Here is an 18,364-nt window from a genome sequence, read left to right on the forward strand (position 1 = left end):
TTCAATGTATTAATACACGTCATTAAAAAACAAAGGGAAAAAAACGCACAATCAACTTAATGCAGAGAAGGCATCTGACAAAATCCAACACCCTTTCATAATAAAAACCCTCAGAAAACTAGGTATAGAAGAGAACTTCCTCAATATGATGAAGAGCATTTATGAAAATCCCACAGGTAACATCACACTCAATGGTGAAAGACTAAAAGGTTTAACCCTAAAATCAGAAATGAGACAGGATGCCTGCTTTCACCACTGCTATTCGACACTGTACTGAAGTTCTAGCCAGAGCAATTAGACAAGAAAAAAAATTAAATGAAAGGTTACTTATATTCACGGATGACATGATCCTATATAGAATTCCCAAAGAATCCACAGGAAAGATAAAAAAGCTAATAAATGAATTTAGTAAAGTAGCAAGATACCAGATCAACATACAAAAATAAGTTGTCTCTATACGCCTTCAATGAACAATCCAAAAAGGAAATTAAGTAAGCAATTCCATCTATAAGCATACCCAAAAGAACACATAGTTGACCCTTGAACAACACGAATGTGAACTGTGTAGATCTATACACAGATTTTTTCAATAAATACTGTAAATATATTTTCTTTTCCTTACAATTTTCTTCATAACTTTTCTCTAGTTTGTTGTAAGAACACAGTATATAATACATATAAAAAGTTTGTGCTAATTTACTGTTTATGTTATCATTAAGGCTTCCAGACAACAGTAAATTCTGGGTGAGTCAAAGTTATATGGGAATTTTCAACTATGCATGGGGTCAACACCCTTAACCCTCATATTGTTCAAGAGCCAACTATACCCAGGAATAAATTTAAATAAGGAGGTTAAATATCTGTAGACTGAAAACTACAAAATATTGCTTAAGTAATTAAAGAAGACCTAAATAAATTGAAAGACATCTCATTCATAGGTAGGAAGACTAAATATTAAGATGTCAATACTTCCCAAAACTATCCACATATTCTATGCCATCTGTTTCAAAACTCCAATTTTTTTTTTTTTTTTTTTTTTTTTTTTTGCAAAAATGGAAAAACCAATTCTCAAATGTGTATGGAATTGCAAGAGGCACAAAACAGGCAAAATCTTGAAAAGGAAACAAAGTTGGAGGATTCACATTTCCCAATTTCAAAACTAACTACAAAGCTACAGTAATCACTCAATGTAGTGCTGACATAAGGATACATACAGACCAATGGAATGCAATATAGCACCGAGCAATAAGCCTTCACATATATAGTTAAATGATTTTGATAAGACTATCGAGAGCATTTAATGAGAAAATAATCATTTCAACATTTTTAAGTATTCAGTTCAGTGGCATTAATTACATTCACAATGTTGTACAACCAAAGAAAAGCCCTGGATCTCATAGTTTTACTGGTGGATTTTTCCAAACATTTAAAGAACACCAATCCTTCTCATATTCTCCCAAAAAATTGAAAAAGAGAGTATCCTTCTTAACTCATTCTATGACACGAGCATTGCCTGATACTAAAACCAGATAAAGACACTTTAAGAAAACTACAAATGAATTATCCCTTATGAACACTGCTGCAAAAATCCTAGCAAACTGAATTCTGCAACATATTAAAAGGATTGTATACCATAATCAAGTAGGATTTATTCCTAGAATGCAAGGACAGTTCAACATAAAAACTGATTAGTGTATTATATTATGTTAACAGAATGAAGGGAAAAAACAAATTTAATTGATGCAGAAAAAGCAACTGACAAAATACAATACCTGTTTATCACAAAAACACTCAACAAACTAGAACTAGAAGGAGACTACTTCAACACAATAAAGGCCATAAATAAAAAACCCACAGTAAAATCATACCAAATGAGAAAGACTGAAAGTTTTCCTCTATGATCAAGAACAAGATAAGGATGTCTGCTTTTGCTACTTCCATTCAAAGTATTATTAGAAGTTCTAGAGAGAGTAATTGAGCATAAATCAATCAATAAATGGCATCCAGATTAAAAAGGAAGAAGTAAAATTAACTGCTTACAGATGGCATATGTAGTAAATCCTAAAGATTACACACAAAAAAATTTGTTAGAACTAATAAACGAATTAAAGTAGCAGGACACAACCTCTAAACTTTTAAAGGGGGAAATATTTGCACGTTTCCTTTTAATTTTTGCCAATTCCCAGGCATACAACTCTAGTTTTATATTTCTGTATCCTCCACAAGGCCTATTTCATTGCTAGCCAATAAATATTTACTGACTGAACAATACATTCTCAAAAGGCAATGAACAAAATCATTCGTTCATGATCTTCCATTTCCTGTGCTAAATATCTAAATATTACGCTGAATCTATTTTAAAGGTCTTTTAATGCTTCTGTTAGGTTTTAATGCTTAAAGAATTCAATAGTATTTATATTTTATCTCCTAAGATCTTCATATAACACGATAAATCCAAATAGCTATCTACTTTTATTATTTGGCTAACAAGATAAAGTCAAACAGCCCCATTATTGCACATTTTCTCTTTAAAAATGTTAGTTAACCAATGCCTAGTCTGATATACAATATACTAGTATACCCAATTTCAGGCATCACGTTAACCCGTAAATGCGATTTTTAATATGTAGCTATGGAAAATATTTTTTCCCAGATTCCAGATTTTATTCACTTTGAAGAGTGACCACTTTTTTTTTTAACCCAATATGGTATATGATGTCATTCTCAATAACAATGTTTAAGAATCTCCTGAGGGGCTTTTCAACACAAATATGCTACAGAAGCCCACCTTCTTGATAATCATTGCCTTAGTGAGCTACTTAATAGAAGCAACAGCCTAAAGGGGCAAAAAAGTCAAGAATTGATGGTAACTAAAATTAAAATGTAAAACTTAGATAAAATGTTTTCAAGTGTTCAGTCACCAAATGAGTGAGCTATTTCTATTTAACTGTTATTCTAATTTAGCATTCAATTAATTTTGAACTAAATTCATTCTAAAATCAAATTTGGTACCCCAATTTGGTAGATTAACATATTTTAAGATATTAAAATATATTTAAATTTGATTATAGTTTAATATGCCATCTTAAAATAAAATGAAGGTTAATAAAAGTTTTAAATGTGCATTCCATTAATTCCATGGATGCTGGATTGAGCTAAAAGATACAGGAATACTTAACTGTGCCAAGGGAGGTCAAATGCTTAGATTACTGGAGTTGTAAAATAAAATTATTACCTGCTGAACAGCTAGTGTACTGTCCATTTCATCAAAGGATTCATCGGGCCAATTATAGAAATCCTATAAAAAAATTCATGGTTAAAGCATATACAAAGTTATAATGAAGATGCAATATTTTTATGATTCACCTCAATTCTTAATAAAATCCAAAATAACACTAGAGAAGAAAAGCCTTCATACTGTAAACAATGTGATTATCAGTAAATAAGTTCAAGGAATTTTATTCAATGTTTTAAAATGAACAACAAGATTTTATTTAATTGAACTACGTTACATTTTTCAACCACGATTCCTTAAACATGACTCCCTATCATGTATTACTTGAGGAGACAGTCTATTGCTTTTTAATTTATGGTGATTAAATATCTCTCAAAAAGTAATCCTTAAAGAAATCTTCAGGCACCAAAAAACTGAATCAGTTTATACCTAAAGAGAATAGCTAGTGTTAGTAGTAGTAATAACTGTAGCAGTACTAGTCGTTACTGCTCCCTAAGTGTTGAGACAGACGTTTTAAATTATTATTATTCTAATTCCAATATCTATAGAATTCCTCTATAGATAGTCCAGTTCATAGACATTCTCTAAGTGATTAAGAACCTTTCATTTCTTGATTTTTCAGCAAAGTTTACCTATGTATTCTTTGTAGATAGCACAATGCCTGATACATAGTTGGTGGTCTTTAAATGTCTCTGAGGTAAAACTAGGGGGGAAAGTAGTTGTAAACTAACGCTCTATAACCCTGTATCAATCAACATGGATAAGTCTCCCAACACCTTGAGCAAAAATTGGAGCAAATTGGAGACTACAGTGTATGTCATCTCCGTGTGAATAAAAGTTTAACCCATTTCCCGTTTGCCCTACGAATACTCAGTGGTGTTTGAGGCTGCAGCTTTACCCTGAGATAACTCACGGATTACAGTTCTAACCTTGTCCCCAAAGTTTACCATGAAACACGTTGCTTTTATTATTATTTTTGCATGGCTCTGGTATGTGGATAGTCTTTAGAAACAAATGACATAATTCTATTTATAGCATTCTGTTTTTAGTAGTGGTATTTCCATTTACAAAATTTGGTAATTTTCATCTATGGCCATTCCACCCTGAACCCAATCCCGTCTGATCTTGGAAGCTAAGCAGGGTCGGGCCTGGTTAGTACTTGGATGGGAGACCATCTAAGAAGACCAGGTGGTGTAGGTGTAAAAAATAAAAAATAAAAATAAAAAAATATGGGATTGTCAACTAACAAGGTCCTTGTAATCTGTGAAGTCAACCCAGGGTTGCCTCGCCTAAAAAAAAAAAAAAAAATTGGTAATTCTCAATCACTGAAAATGTCAAATCCTAGAAAATGTAGCATAACTCTTGAACAGCTGTTAGCCAAAGACTCATTTGATGAATCCAATTTATGTATACATTTGTTACAATAAATGAATTAAAGTTCTGTTTAGAAATAACTCCAAGAACAGTTTTTATATTTTATTTTCACAGAGAAAACCAATCAGATTTACTTCAGCCTCAAATAGCACATGTATGAAAATTAAATTAATGCTGGCAGTGAAGTGCATTTTTTTCTTCTAAACGGGAAATAGGTTAATAAAGTCCAAAGCATGCTTATGAATATAATGCATACACACACACACACAGTAAAAGTATAAAGAAAATGAATTGTTATCATCATTATTGGTTGGGAGGAGTGAATATAAGAACAGAGCTATTCAACTATATTAGTAATACTGTAGTTCTGAAGGTAGGTGATGGGTATACCTTTTTAAGTATTTTAAATAGTTCATTTCTTTTATGGGCTCCCTATCTGAATGAAAATAAATTTTATTTTAAAATGTCAAGAAATAAAAACATTATTAAAAATATTATTAAAGAATAATTTTTAAAATCTTCCTATGATTTATACTAAAAATTGTTTCTATCAATTCCTTGCAAATATTTTCCTTTATAAAATTAGTTTGTAGAATATTTTGTTTTAAAAATATTAGAAAACATACAGAAAAGATGTAAAAGAGTTAATTGGAAATTAAATGCTTTGCCTCATCATACTCTAAACAGTTAAAAGAGAAACCAAAAATCCTACGTAATGACTGTTCTCATCTAATTCAGTCAATATTTACTGAAAACCAACTATGTGTAAATATCCAAACCTAACCAATTAAAAAAAGTAAGAAGATACTCCATCTACACTTTATAATTCTAAATAAGTCATGTTAGAATAGATCCATTTCACTGAAAATTAGTGTGACAAACAGGGATAGGATAGAAGGCTGCTTAAGCAGTCTTTTTTTAACCCTAAACTTTTTTGTTACATTTTATTTAACCTCGATCTATGACAATGTGAGAAAAAGCAAAGGAGCTTTCTTATATTTGACTTACTCATAACAACATAACAAACAGATGTGCTACAATATTAACTTAAAATATTTTTTAACCTTTCAAACTTGAAAACTTGAGTAAAAAAAAAATGGCAATTCTCAGGATGTGAGTACAAAAGTCCACTTCTAAATATAAAAATATAACAGTTGATTACTTAAAAAGAAATGTTTCCACAGAATAAGTAAAGGTATCTGAGAAAAGGGCATTTATAAAGTTTGGAAAAGGTGAAACCTAAAAGCCTAAATAATAAATTCCCAGTAGTATGATCCTGAAACTGCCAGAGTAACTGACAGCTTAATGTGGCTCCATAATACTTTCAAAATGAATTCTCAAAAATTTACTATTAGAAGCAACTTGATAAAGAGAAAAGGTCACCAGTGAACTAAGAATCCAAAGCTTTACAACCTTGAGCAAATGCAGTTGATTCTATGGGCTTCAGTTTTATCTGTAACATGGATCGGGGACCATTTCTAAATCTAAAATATCCATATTGAAAGGACTCTCCAAAATTCAGTGCAAGATATTAAAATCTATTTTCTGGCAAAGAGTCATCGCGCCATAGTTGTTTGTTTTGCTCACATATCACTTTTTCTTTTAAATTACATTTTAATACATATCCTCTGATTTTAGAGCATCTACTCAACAACAAAATATTTCAGCTGGCAGATTAATCAGATCAAGTCTACACGTCTATTTGATTTCAATAATGCGAGGCATACCTCTTTGGGAAATCCCAAAACCAATACCTAAACAAGCACCAAACTCACTTCAAATATTGCCCTACAAAAAGTTGATAAAATTATAATCAATTTATTCCCTAACTACGCTTCACACACAAGGAAATTCACAAGCACTGACATCTAACAAATCGCCGCCTGATGATGAAAACTTGCTCGACCAGAGCTGCAGCCAAAGGCAAACAGCAAGAGGTGGAGGATATAAATTATCACCACCGGAGCGGCTGCTAGTCAAGCTGATGACAGAATTGGGGCAGGTACCTTACAAGTCAAGTAAAAAGTGGAAGCCAGGACGAGGTAGGCTATGTTTACACGTCCCCCCACCCTGGCAGCCCCGACACTCACGAAACCCCCGGGGTCTCCACCTGGCAGGCTGCGCCCCTGCGACGCTGGCCAGCTACAGTTCAGGGTAGAGGCGAGAACAAGCAGTCACTGCTGACATGTTCCCGGCCCCCACCTCTGCAGCCCCCATCCGCTGCTCATGCCCACCCTCAAGTTGGGGCTCCGCAGGCCTCACGGGCCGCTGCAGCTAGAGTAAGGGGCTGCGGCTCCGGAAGAGCAGGCCGGGCACCAGTGCTCCCGCCTGCCTGTCGTCCCTGACCAATCTGTGGTCAAGGGCGGCCAGCTTCCAGGTGTGGCACGGCTCAGCACCTAGAGTCCCCCCGTAGGAAAGGTGCAAAGATGGTACCTGCGCCTTGGTGCCTGGCCTGTTCCGCCTCAGCACTGCCGTCCCCTCCGCCATGACCATAGTGCCAGAGTCTGGGCGGCAGGAGTCGGTACCCGGATGTAGAGGATGGCTGCCTGCGCTGGGGGCGGGGCATAGCGGTGCTCTCAGTCCAAGAGCGGCGGCTGACGGAACAGCCGTAGCCCGCGCGGGGCAGGGCGGGAGGATTGGGAGGAGTTCCGGAAAGAGCCGACCGGCGGAGGGAGGGGGAGAAAAGGAACAGCCGGGGACTGGCCGGCGGCTAAACTGGAAGGCAGAGCGCTTATAAAGGGAGGGCCAACGGTGGCTTCGGATGAGTTCACAAGCCGGCGCAGAGAGCTTCTGTGGGAGTGTGCCAGATCTGTGTAATGCGTTGGTGCATCGCCTTGGGCTTACGTTAGGTACATTGACAGGACAGAGCTTGCACAGTGGCGACTGGTTTAGTTAACCGTGTGCAAACACATACCTAGAAAAGCATAATTCTGTCCCGAAATCAGCCAAGGCATGCAAAATGAAAAACTGGCCAGCAGTTTGGGAAAATTCCAAAGAATCTGCCTAATATCGACCCAGTCTCAAATAAGACGGGGGCAAATGATATTTCCACCGACTTCTGACCTCAAAGCCAAGGAAGGACAGTTTCAATGACAAGTTTGAGTAGATGAAAGATCCAGATACCGATTATCTGAGCTAGAGTGGGATATCTGGAGTTATGCGTTAGGTGGCCAAAATTAGCTCGTATTTTTTGTACGTCGGAAAGCAGGAGGATAAAATGAATGCTCCTTGGTAAATGGTGGAAGTTTACTTACAGGATTCCAAATTTCCTTTGTTGCAAGTTTTAAGTGTTCCCTTTAGTCATGAGATCACGACAGTTTGAGCAAGCTTTTTTTATTTCCTGTTTAGAAACCTTAAATCTTTGATCTGGGTTGATAGAGGCCTTGGGATACAAGAAGGAAAGACAATTCAAAAGGTAAAGAGTGCATACAGTAGGGTGATTTACAAGAGAAGAAAACATCAGATATCCCATCAAATACACCTAAAGGTGCATTGAGAATGCTGAGAGGAGAGCTATGTCACAGCCTCCAAAGATGAAAGTGAGGATTGGAGGAGAGGGTTAAAATTAAGTGAGTGCAAATATGAATAATTGTCAAATACTTGGAACTTTGCTCAAAAGAATTTGACAATAGGAAGTTGGTTTGCCTTTAAGTAAGAGTTCTTTCTGAAAGATGAATAGACTGGTAACTTTTCAAGAGCAAGGCTTTAATTCTTAATTCCATTACATTTCCTAAATATCAAAAGATTTATTCATTCGACAAATATTTATTAAACCCCACTATGTGTTTGGCACTGAGGTACAAGCATGAAAAAGCCCAGTCTTCAAATTGCTTTGTGTCTAGCAATGCAGACGTGTGCAAATCATCGATTTTCTTAGCATATACAGTGAGAATCTAAGGCAATTGACATTCAAACGTTGCCTCAGAAAGAAATATATGGGGTGGGTCTGTGGAGAATACCGTCTGAACTAGGCCCCTTGGCCTGTGGACAACCCCACCCCACTCCAAGGATTAAGTTAAAATTTCCAGTATTGTGTGGTAGTGTTCCTGAGCTGTAAATATCAGTTACTATAGCTGAAGGGGCTCCTCTTAATGTTCTCTTAAATTCAGATTTGTTATACCGTTTCAGCCTATCTGAAAGGAACAAGAGAGAAAGGAAATGAGTAGATTTTAAATTCAGAAACAAAATACGCATTTATCTCTGAAAAGCCAATAAAGTTGCATTGTGATGTTGACTCTGGCCTTGTTCACAGGAAGACCTTGTTATTTAGGGTTGAAATGTTCTAGCACATAACCTTCACATTTTAATTCCTCTGTCAGTTTGCAAATTATGACCTTCAGACAAAAATAATTTTATAACCAGGGTTAATTTGGAAAGGGAGGGGAAAAAAGCATGATCAGTAAGAACAGTACATGTAATAATGGGTTACCGGAATATTTTCCTTAAAGAAGTCATCTTCTCAAAGGCAATATAGACAAATGAAAGTAACTCCTGAGCTGGGATTCAGAAAACCTAGATTCTCTTGCTTATTGACTATAAGACTTTGAGCAAGCTATCAATGAAAAGTTTATTTGTAATGAAAATAGGGCACAGCAGTTCTTTCCCTTTACGTCTTAGAGTATGAAAGCAAATATAAAAGTAAATATTCCTGGAATTCTCTTAAAGTCTTAGAAGAAAATATTTTATAAATCCAAAATACAAGTAATTTGAAAAATATCTACCCAATATGAAATTCTCTTTGGGGAATTTCTAAATCCAAGTAAAATAATGAATGTCCATTACGGGTAAGGCACTGAGCAAGCATGAAAAACGTGATTAAGAAATATAAGCTCCTTTATTCAAAGAGCATAAAAATAAATGGCAAAGGGGAATATCTAGGTTACTATACCATAAAGCAAAATGTCTTTTAAGTGTTGAAGCAGCCCCTGTTGGTTGACTACTTGCTATCCTCCTTACACATGTTCTTTGCAAACAAACTTTGATCTTACTCAGTATCCATCTCTCCCTAAATGACCAAGGAAAGGTAAACCTATCTCTAGCTGAGGGATAAATCCCTGTTGATCTAAACCAATGTTTAGTTAAAGGATAAGCATGTGACTCCATTTTAACCTAAAGAGATATGAAAGGATATCTGATATCCTTTCTGGTAGAGCACTTTAGGGAAAGGTTTTTCTTGCTTTTGAGGAGATAACAAAAGAGATGGTCCCTTTTTTCTGCCACTAAACATTGCATTAAACTACCACTAAAGTCTGGGACTGCATCAACCATCTCGGCTTGAAGGAAGCCAGCCTATGAAGAAAGCTGACACACTGTGCATGATGCACGAAGTAGTTGAAGTGTGCCTTAAAGTATGCGTAGCATTTACACATGGAGATGCAGGCCAAGCAATGTTGAAGCAGCAGGAAAGCATGGGGGTATATGTTCATAGTTGAACAAATTAGTGCCTGTATATGCTTTTATACATTTTCAACAGTATTTGAAAAGTATTTTCTTTATGAAAGTTGTTATAGACAATTTTTTTTTATTTATAAAGAGTTCAAACCTAGGCAACTTTGATTACAGATGAGCGAGATACGAAACTCCTATGGCCTTTCATTTTTCTCCCTAGAATTCTAGAATATTTGACCAAATTGGTAATTTGTGGTAGCCAGCTGCAAAGATGGCCCCCAGTGATTATCTCCTGGTGTTTGTGCCTTTGTGTTTTTCTCGCTCACATTGAATAGGGCTGACCTGTATAACCAATAGGATACTGTGAAAATGATGTTGTGTGACTTCTGATGTTAGGTTATAAAAGACATTGTGGCTTCTGCCTTTCTCTCTTAGCACACCTGCCCTGGATAAGAAAGCTGCCATGTGCGAGGACACTCAAGCAGCCCATGAAGTTTCCACATAGTGAGAAACTAAGGCTCTTACTGAAAGCAAGCATCAACTTGCCAGCATATGAGTGAACCAACTTGGAAGGATTGTCCCTAACCCCAGTCAACCCTTCAGATGACAGCAGCCTTATGAGAGACTATGACCATTCAATTAAGCTGCTCCAAAATTTCCGTCCTACTGCTACTGTGAGATGTTTATTTTAGGTCACTAAATTTGGGGTTTTTCACTATGCAGCAATAGATAACTAATACAGTAGTTTCTGGACTTTCAGGAAGGGAAGATGTGATCGGAAGAGACAACTCACAATAGACTATTATCATTTCCTCTTTTCAATAGGGCACTTAATGTCTCCTAAAGTTAACAGCGTTTTCTATCTTCTTGATGACACTAATTTTTACTAAAATTACGCTATTGTTTACTTCTATCTGCTTTCATCTTATTCATCCCTGTATTTCCACTGCCTAGAACAGTGCTTGGCACATGTTAAAAAAAAAGAAAAAAAAGAAAAAGAAAGATGAATGACTTAAAAGTACTATGACAAAACTGGCCATTCTGAACTGACACTTAAGCCAGATAAGTACCCATTGATGTTTTTTCCAATTCAAGTCTCCAGGCCAAATGAGACTGAAAAAACATTTGGCAAGACTTGGGCTAAATTTTAACAAGTCTTAAAGAACTGGGCTTAATCTGAAAGAAGGAAGTGGGGAAGGGGGTTGGATTCATCCCTTGTAAAAAGAAAATCTCCAGATAAAGCCAAGATTGGAATATTTTTTTTAGAAAACTATAAAAATACCTAAAGACCCCGCAAAAAAAACCTTTACATACAGGCATACCTCATTTTATTGTGCTTTGCTTTATTGCACTTCATAGATGTTGCTTTTTTATAAATTGAAGGCAAGACCTTCAACCAGAAAAAAGATAACAACTAGCTTTATTGTAATACTTGCTTTATTGTGGTGGTCTGGAACCGAACCCACATTTCTCCAAGACATGCCTGTATTGGAGAAGACTTCTCAGAGTTTACCATTAATACCCAGAAGCCATAATGCAGAACATTTTTAAACTACATCAAAATGACTTTCTTCAGGTTTAGAGCATAAATGAAACCTAAGCCAAAATGACAAACTGAAGGAAAAAAACCTCACAGGGAAACAATTTTCCTAATAAATAAAAATATCACACAAATTGTAAAAGGCCAATCACCCCGTAGAAAAATGGGCAGAAGACATTAACAATCAGTAAGAACAGCTAACAGAAAGGAAATAGAGATGGCTCTTAAACATATGAGATACTTGCCCTCACTCACAATGGTAAAAGTAAAATCAGATTGGCAAAATAAAAACTATAAATTCCTGTGTCATTGAGGGTGGCAATAAATCACTCTCATACATTGTTGGTAGGACTGTTAATTAGTAGAACTTCTATGAAGGGCACCTTAGAAATATGTATTTGAGTGTACGTATATGATTAAAATCCATATACCCTTTGACATTAATTACATGTCTAGGAATTTACTTTACAAATATATTTGTTCACATGTTCAAAATAATGTATACAAAAACTTCATTTAAAAAATGTTGCTAATAGCATAATATTAGAACTTAAAATACTCATCAATGGAGAATGCTTAAATCAATTATGGGTTTATCCATCCACATAATGGAACATTATACAGCTGTAAAAAAAAATGAAAAAGCTCTTTATAGATTAATTCCAGAGACAAATTGTTAATACATAAAAAAGCAAGGTGCCAAATAGTATAAAATGTTATTTTTTTTTAAAGAAAAATGAATATATATATTTCATATACAAATGATACATATGTATACATGTATATACTCAAACACATATATATGTATACATAAAGCACCTCTGAAAGGAAGAATATAAACTGTAACACTAGTTGCCTCCAGGGATGGAACTGTGTGACTGGGGGACAAGGATAAGGAGGACTCTGCGGTGTATATCCTTTGGAATTTTTAACTATACAAACACATCTATTTTTAAATAAAAATAAAGTGTAAGAAAATAACAGACTTGACTCAAAATGTTAATGGATATCTAGTGCTCTCCTTTTATAGTTAATTCTTAAACTAAGAAGGGTTAGACAATTTGTCAAATATCACAAAACTAGCATATGAGGCAAACAGAGTCAGAGCCTAGGTTTGATTGGGCTCTCTCATACAGATTGGTTAAAGGTAAAGGGAACATTGAAATAGTTCACATAAATAAATCAAAAGCTCAAAACTCCAATATTGTGTGAGTGCACTGAAACAGCAACTAACTTGCTGGAAAAGGCATGACTTGGAATCACTCCAAGAGCAATCTGGCAGTCCTTACCGAGAAGCTTAGAAATGCTCACAGCTAGGTAGGTACATTACTGAGAGTATGGGGAAGACTTGCCTTGTCAGATTTGTTTCCTAATTTGACATGCAGTTTTTGTTATGGTATATACATACAATGGAGTATTTATTATTGTCTTAAAAAAAAGGAAATCTGTCACGTGACAACATGGATGAAACTTGAGCGCACTGTGCTAAGTGAAACAATCCAATCATAGGTCAAATACTACACGATTCCCACTTATATGAGATATCTAAAATAGTCAAACTCATAGAAGCAGAAAGCAGAATAGTGGTTACTACCAAGGACTAGGGGAAGGGGAAATTGGGAATTGCTGATCAACTGATATGTTTCAGATAAGCAAAATGAAAAAGTCTAGAGATCTGTACAACAGTGTGCTTATAGTTAATACTGTATTGTACAGTTAAAAATCTATTGAGGGTAATCTTGTATTAAGTGTTCTTACCACAATAAAATAAAATTAATTCCATAATCTCAATTTTTAGAATAAGATTTTGTAACACACTTTCTGGAACATATTAAAGGAAGAAAATAATAATGGTAATGCAACAGAATAACTCCCTGGTAATTTAAATTTTATTCTCAATTTCCCAAATTTTTTGTATAGAATAGTGTAAGGAAGGAAGACTGTGAGGTCAAACCTGAGTTCAACTCCAACCTGTGACTTAAAATTTTGGCCTTTCTCACACCAAAATCCTTTACTCCATTTTATTTCCAGTATAATCTCAGTATAACATTTCTTAAACCAATTCTGCTAGACAAACATCACAGGACTACTGTGGTACAAAGAGAAATTCTCCATTGTTGATTTAGTACGTTATGGATGCAATTTTAAGTATACCAGGTAATTCCAAGGATGAGCCAAAATTTGAAAACTCAGATCTCAAAACTCATTTACTTGAGTCTTTGGAAAACAGAATAGGGGTATAATGGGAAAGCCATGGCCTTTGGACCAGATTCCTAACTCTGCAGTTTACCAGCTACATGGCCTTGAAAAAGTTTCATCTCAAGTCAGTTTTTTCAGTGGTAAACATAGGGAAGTCTGCTTACAAGGTTAGGATCTGCAAAGCACACTATTTAGGTGGGCTTTGGGCACAGTAGGAAATTGATGACTCACTTGGGTGTTGTAAACATTGAGCTCTTTAATCACAATTCTTATAGCTAAATATGACAATTAAGCCTTAGTATAAGTGGCACTTACATAAATGTAAATGCACATATACATACTGCTTTACTGACAGTAACATTATCAAAAGTTTAGACCATTATTCTATGCCATTTACATCTAGATTTCAATTCCATAAGATAAATATGGGATACAAGATATGGGACCACCAAAAAAGAAGTAGCTTGTAACTAAGTATCTGATTTTAGAGGTTGGTAATCAAGTCTGGAGTAGGTTTCTCTGGTTTCAGATCTTAATTACCCAGTTCTGTGACTCAGTTTCCTATTTGTTAAATTTAAATTATGTACTAGATACCTACTAACTGCCACACATCCACTCCCCCCCCCCCATACTACAGTAGTTACCACCAGAATTGAAATATGAAGTGCTGAGATTTTTCTAACAAAATAGCAGAGACCATCTAGAGGTGGACTAAGTCCAAATCCTAGCTTTGCTATTTCCTATTGTGACTTAGTTATTACGTAACCCCTCTGTGCCTCACCTACCTTATTGGCAAGATGGAATACTTACCACATAGGGTTGTTAAAAGATTAAACCAATTGATACATGCAAAGTACCTATAACAGTGGCCAGTATCTAGAAAATGCTCCTGAAGTGTTAGCTATAATTACTATCACAGTGCCCACCCCAGCATATAGAAGGCACTTAGCTAGTTAATTACATTTTGTCTTGAATTTTGCCCAGTAAATCATGCAGTTTTTAAAACTGGCAATGTTCATTACAATTTTCTCAATATAACACAAAATGACACTGGATTCCATAAGTGAAGAACTACCGTTTAACATAAGCTTGTGTAGTTAGAATGTTGCTACTTTACTTTTCAAAAATGCATGTGAAGCTTTTGACAAGTTTTCATGGTTCAGCCTCTCCCAGGAGTGTAATTTTAAACCAGTCTGAATTTTCTGACGAACACTAGTACATGCTCCATTTCTAGACCTGGACCATAAACACCTATATATGATTCTCTATGGAGTAGGCTTCAGGCTCTTAAGAGGACAGTAGGGCTACAAGTTGGGAGTCTGAGACCCTAAAAAATTGTGCGGAGCAGCACTCTCCTCACCAACCTGCACTGGACTATAACACTATGAATAATGCAAATGGAGCTTTTTGAATTGGAGCCGCCATCCCAGCCCAACTGCAAGTCCTACTCCTCAAACCTTTGGAATGTTAAAATGGGGCAAAGTAACCTTTGTACTAGGCCTAAAGCAGCATTGCATTCTAAACTTGTTACAAGGCTAACAAGAAAGCATACATGACAGCCTGACTGAAAATTAATATTCTTTAGAATGTCTGTTAGCTTATCTGCACCTATAGAAATTTCTTAAGTAATTAGTCCCCTTTCCTTTCTCAAATACCCTTTGCGTTAACCTGATTGGAACACTATTTGGGTTTCTGTCTAAACCAGTATAAAGTAGCTTTGTGGACAGGAAAAAAAGGGGGAAGAGTCTATGGAAAGTAACCTCACAAGGTGATCTGATCATAAATTGGTGGGTATTCACACTCCAGCCATTTAATTTTAGCACAAATTTATCTTTGCCTTAAGCAAACTATTGGTTGTTTTTGTGCCTCAGTACGTGCACACACCTCTGAAACGGCTTTCATACCCTTCTAAAGAGAACCACCCTCGAGAACCCATAGTCTTAACTATTTTGTAATGTAAACCTTGCTTTCTCCCATCTTAATATAATCTTAATTCCCTCCCTAATCTTAAATGCATAAAAGAAACTGCCTAAGAGAATTTGAGATCTTGCACTTCAGTATGTTATCAGTTTGACTCAAGCATAAAAATCCTCTCCAGGTTTGGATGTTTCTCACACTGACAGCTTCTTGAACAACTATTCTTTTGAATCTCAAAAAAAAACAAAAAAAATTAAGTATAAATCCACGCTTTGTATCAGCATCAATTATCTATGTAGTAAAGCTAAATTCAATGTGAAAATTGAAAACCTTGTTTTCCAAAATTGTTTACTTGAAAAAAGAAAAAAACTAGATACTAAAACCAAATTAAATCACTAAAAATTAACATTTATACATTTTTATTTGGAAATGTTTATATCAGTACAGTGAAACTAAATTTTAAGAGACTGGATGTCATTAGTTTTTGGTATCATTAATTTATTACAAAAGAGACATGGAAATTATTTACATGATGAGATTTCAGAACTTCAGTGGAATGGGCAGCTTCACAGGATGCCATTGCAATAGTGATTTCATTTCAGTCTACATACTTTCCAAGAATGTCACCATCTCTAAATAAGAAATAATCCTGCAAATAGAGAAAGCAATAGTGAAGAAAAAAAAAAGCAAATATTTAACTTATTAAAATTATTAAGTTAACATACCTTGTCATCTAGAACTACTTTGGTGCCTCCATATTCTGGAAGAAGAACTTTGTCTCCAACTTTAACGCTAACTGGTTGAATCTCTCCACCCTTATGAAAATAAGGATATATTAGCAAAGGCATGTAGTTCACCAAATATTTATACCTAACATTTATTAATCAAGTGTGCATACTCAAATCAACTGTTAAAAAAGGGCTTGGTAGCAAAATGATATAATTTATACAACTGTATAATGTTGAGTTACATTTTGAAATAATGCTTACAGTGGCTTAAACTAAAACCCGATTTCTGTGTAAAAGTTCAAGGAGTTATATTGGGAAAGCTAACAAGCTAATTTTTTAGTGGTTAAATATGAAACCTATCAATTATATAGGATAAATCAGTTTTAGACCATTTATACATGGTTATGTTTAACTTCAGCATACCAAAAGGAAAACAAACACATTCCTGAATTCGAAACATACCTCCTTTGTGATTCAACTTTCTTTTCTCCAAAATATGATTTGGGGAAAGGAGACTGAAGCATAGTGCCCACTCCCCAAAGTCTTCCTATCCCTGACTCCAGAAGAGCTCCTTGCTAGAACTTTGAGGCAACTTTAACAACGCAATTAACTTACTAGACCCCAAGGGCATTTACTGAGAATCCTTGGAAGGGTAGTCTTAACCTATTCTTTTCAAGGGAATGACAAGTAAAGTGAAAAGTGATTAAAGGATTAGGGCAATTTCAGGGCAACAGGTTAGACCAAGAGTTCAAATTTCCCTTAATTCTTAACCGCCCCCATGGATTATCTTCAAGCATAATTGTTTAAAATTTGAAAAAAACAGTAGTCATATGAGGCTACCAAGTGGCTTTTGGTTTTAATATTCTTTAACCCTCTATCGTATATAATAAATAATTTCATTTTACAATCATTTTCGTTAGAAACAGATTCGATCTAACTGAACTGGGGAATGATCTTGAAAATAAACTAGTTAAAAGGCTGCTTTTAATAACCAAGGATTCTTTTTCCCCTCCACCTCACATGAAAATAGTTCCATTTTAGCGATTTACCTTTCCTTTAGAGCCCGATCCAACAGCTACTACTGTTGCTTGCAATACTTTTCCTTGAGATTTTTCTGGAAGCATAATGCCTCCTTTGGTTACAGTTTCCGCAGCACTCCTTTCAACTAATACTCGGTCAAACAGGGGAAGAAACTTTCTAAATGCCTGTCCTGCCTGCAGGGAGAGAAATGTTAGATGTGAAACAAAATATGTAATTATATTCTAAATAGGCGTGCCATCGTAAATTTTACATATCAACCACCACATGTGGCTTTCAAAAGTAACGCCCCAACTCAGATTATTCCTTCAGGAAACCCATGTGAATGTTCTGCCCTAGATTCCAGGTTAATTTCCAATTCCCTATGTTTTAGGGGTCGTTGGTGCTCCTCTGGTCAGCAGCCAGAGGATCTTTTAAAAGCAACCCTGGTTTATTCCAAGGTCAAATATGTTCCTTCCATAGGTTTTTCTGGAATGTTCAGCACACATCTTAAGTCGCAATGTGTGAAGCCATGCTTTCTTCACAGTATTACACCCCCACAGAGGCCCTGCAGGAGAAGCGGATCGGGCGCCACGCGTGCGTCTGGGTTCCCGCCCCCTAGCACACACGCCGGGCGCACACGCGCGTGCAAAGGGCCCTCCGCGGACGAAAAAGTCGGTTCGGGTGCGTGCCGGTCCCTGAGTGACCCCGACCCTTCCTCCTCCCTCACTCAACGAGAATGGTCCAGGCTCCCCGTGCGCCTCAGGCCTACCCGGGCCCACGCGCCTCCAGGCACGCGGGACTCACCATGACTCCTGCTACCGCAGTCCGTACTCTGCTCTCGCGCCGCGGCCGCAAGGAGAGACCTGCGATCCGGCCGTGCGCGCACGTGAACTTTAGAGGAGGCCGCCCAGCGCGCAGGCGTGCTCGCCCCCGCCACCCGCCCCTCCCCGCGCGCGCGAGAGG

The 18,364-nt window shown here is 36.3% G+C and overlaps 1 protein-coding gene and 1 pseudogene across 3 annotated transcripts in view; one reads left to right on the forward strand and one right to left on the reverse strand.

The window, feature by feature from the left end:
• The window catches only part of LOC107503138 (10 kDa heat shock protein, mitochondrial), a 34,194-nt gene extending 15,839 nt beyond the window's left edge, over window positions 1-18,355 (reverse strand). The window contains exons 1-4 of one of the 3 annotated variants that reach the window (XM_016131037.2): window positions 18,206-18,353; window positions 17,431-17,595; window positions 16,379-16,468; window positions 16,131-16,302 (exon numbers count right to left, since the gene is read on the reverse strand). In XM_016131037.2, the coding sequence (XP_015986523.1) occupies window positions 16,252-16,302; window positions 16,379-16,468; window positions 17,431-17,595; window positions 18,206-18,208 (309 nt within the window). In that variant the 5' untranslated portion in view covers window positions 18,209-18,353 and the 3' untranslated portion in view covers window positions 16,131-16,251. Of the gene's footprint in view, window positions 1-3,235; window positions 3,299-7,042; window positions 7,180-16,130; window positions 16,303-16,378; window positions 16,469-17,430; window positions 17,596-18,205 lie in introns of those variants that run through there. The other 2 variants (XM_016131038.2, XM_016131036.2) reach the window with 2 other exon arrangements.
• Window positions 4,321-4,435, forward strand: LOC118614641 (annotated as a pseudogene).
• Window positions 18,356-18,364: the final 9 nt, after the last annotated feature.

Source organism: Rousettus aegyptiacus, unplaced genomic scaffold (genome assembly GCF_014176215.1).
Source record: "Rousettus aegyptiacus isolate mRouAeg1 unplaced genomic scaffold, mRouAeg1.p scaffold_m13_p_2, whole genome shotgun sequence".
In the NCBI taxonomy this organism is placed as follows: domain Eukaryota; kingdom Metazoa; phylum Chordata; class Mammalia; order Chiroptera; family Pteropodidae; genus Rousettus; species Rousettus aegyptiacus.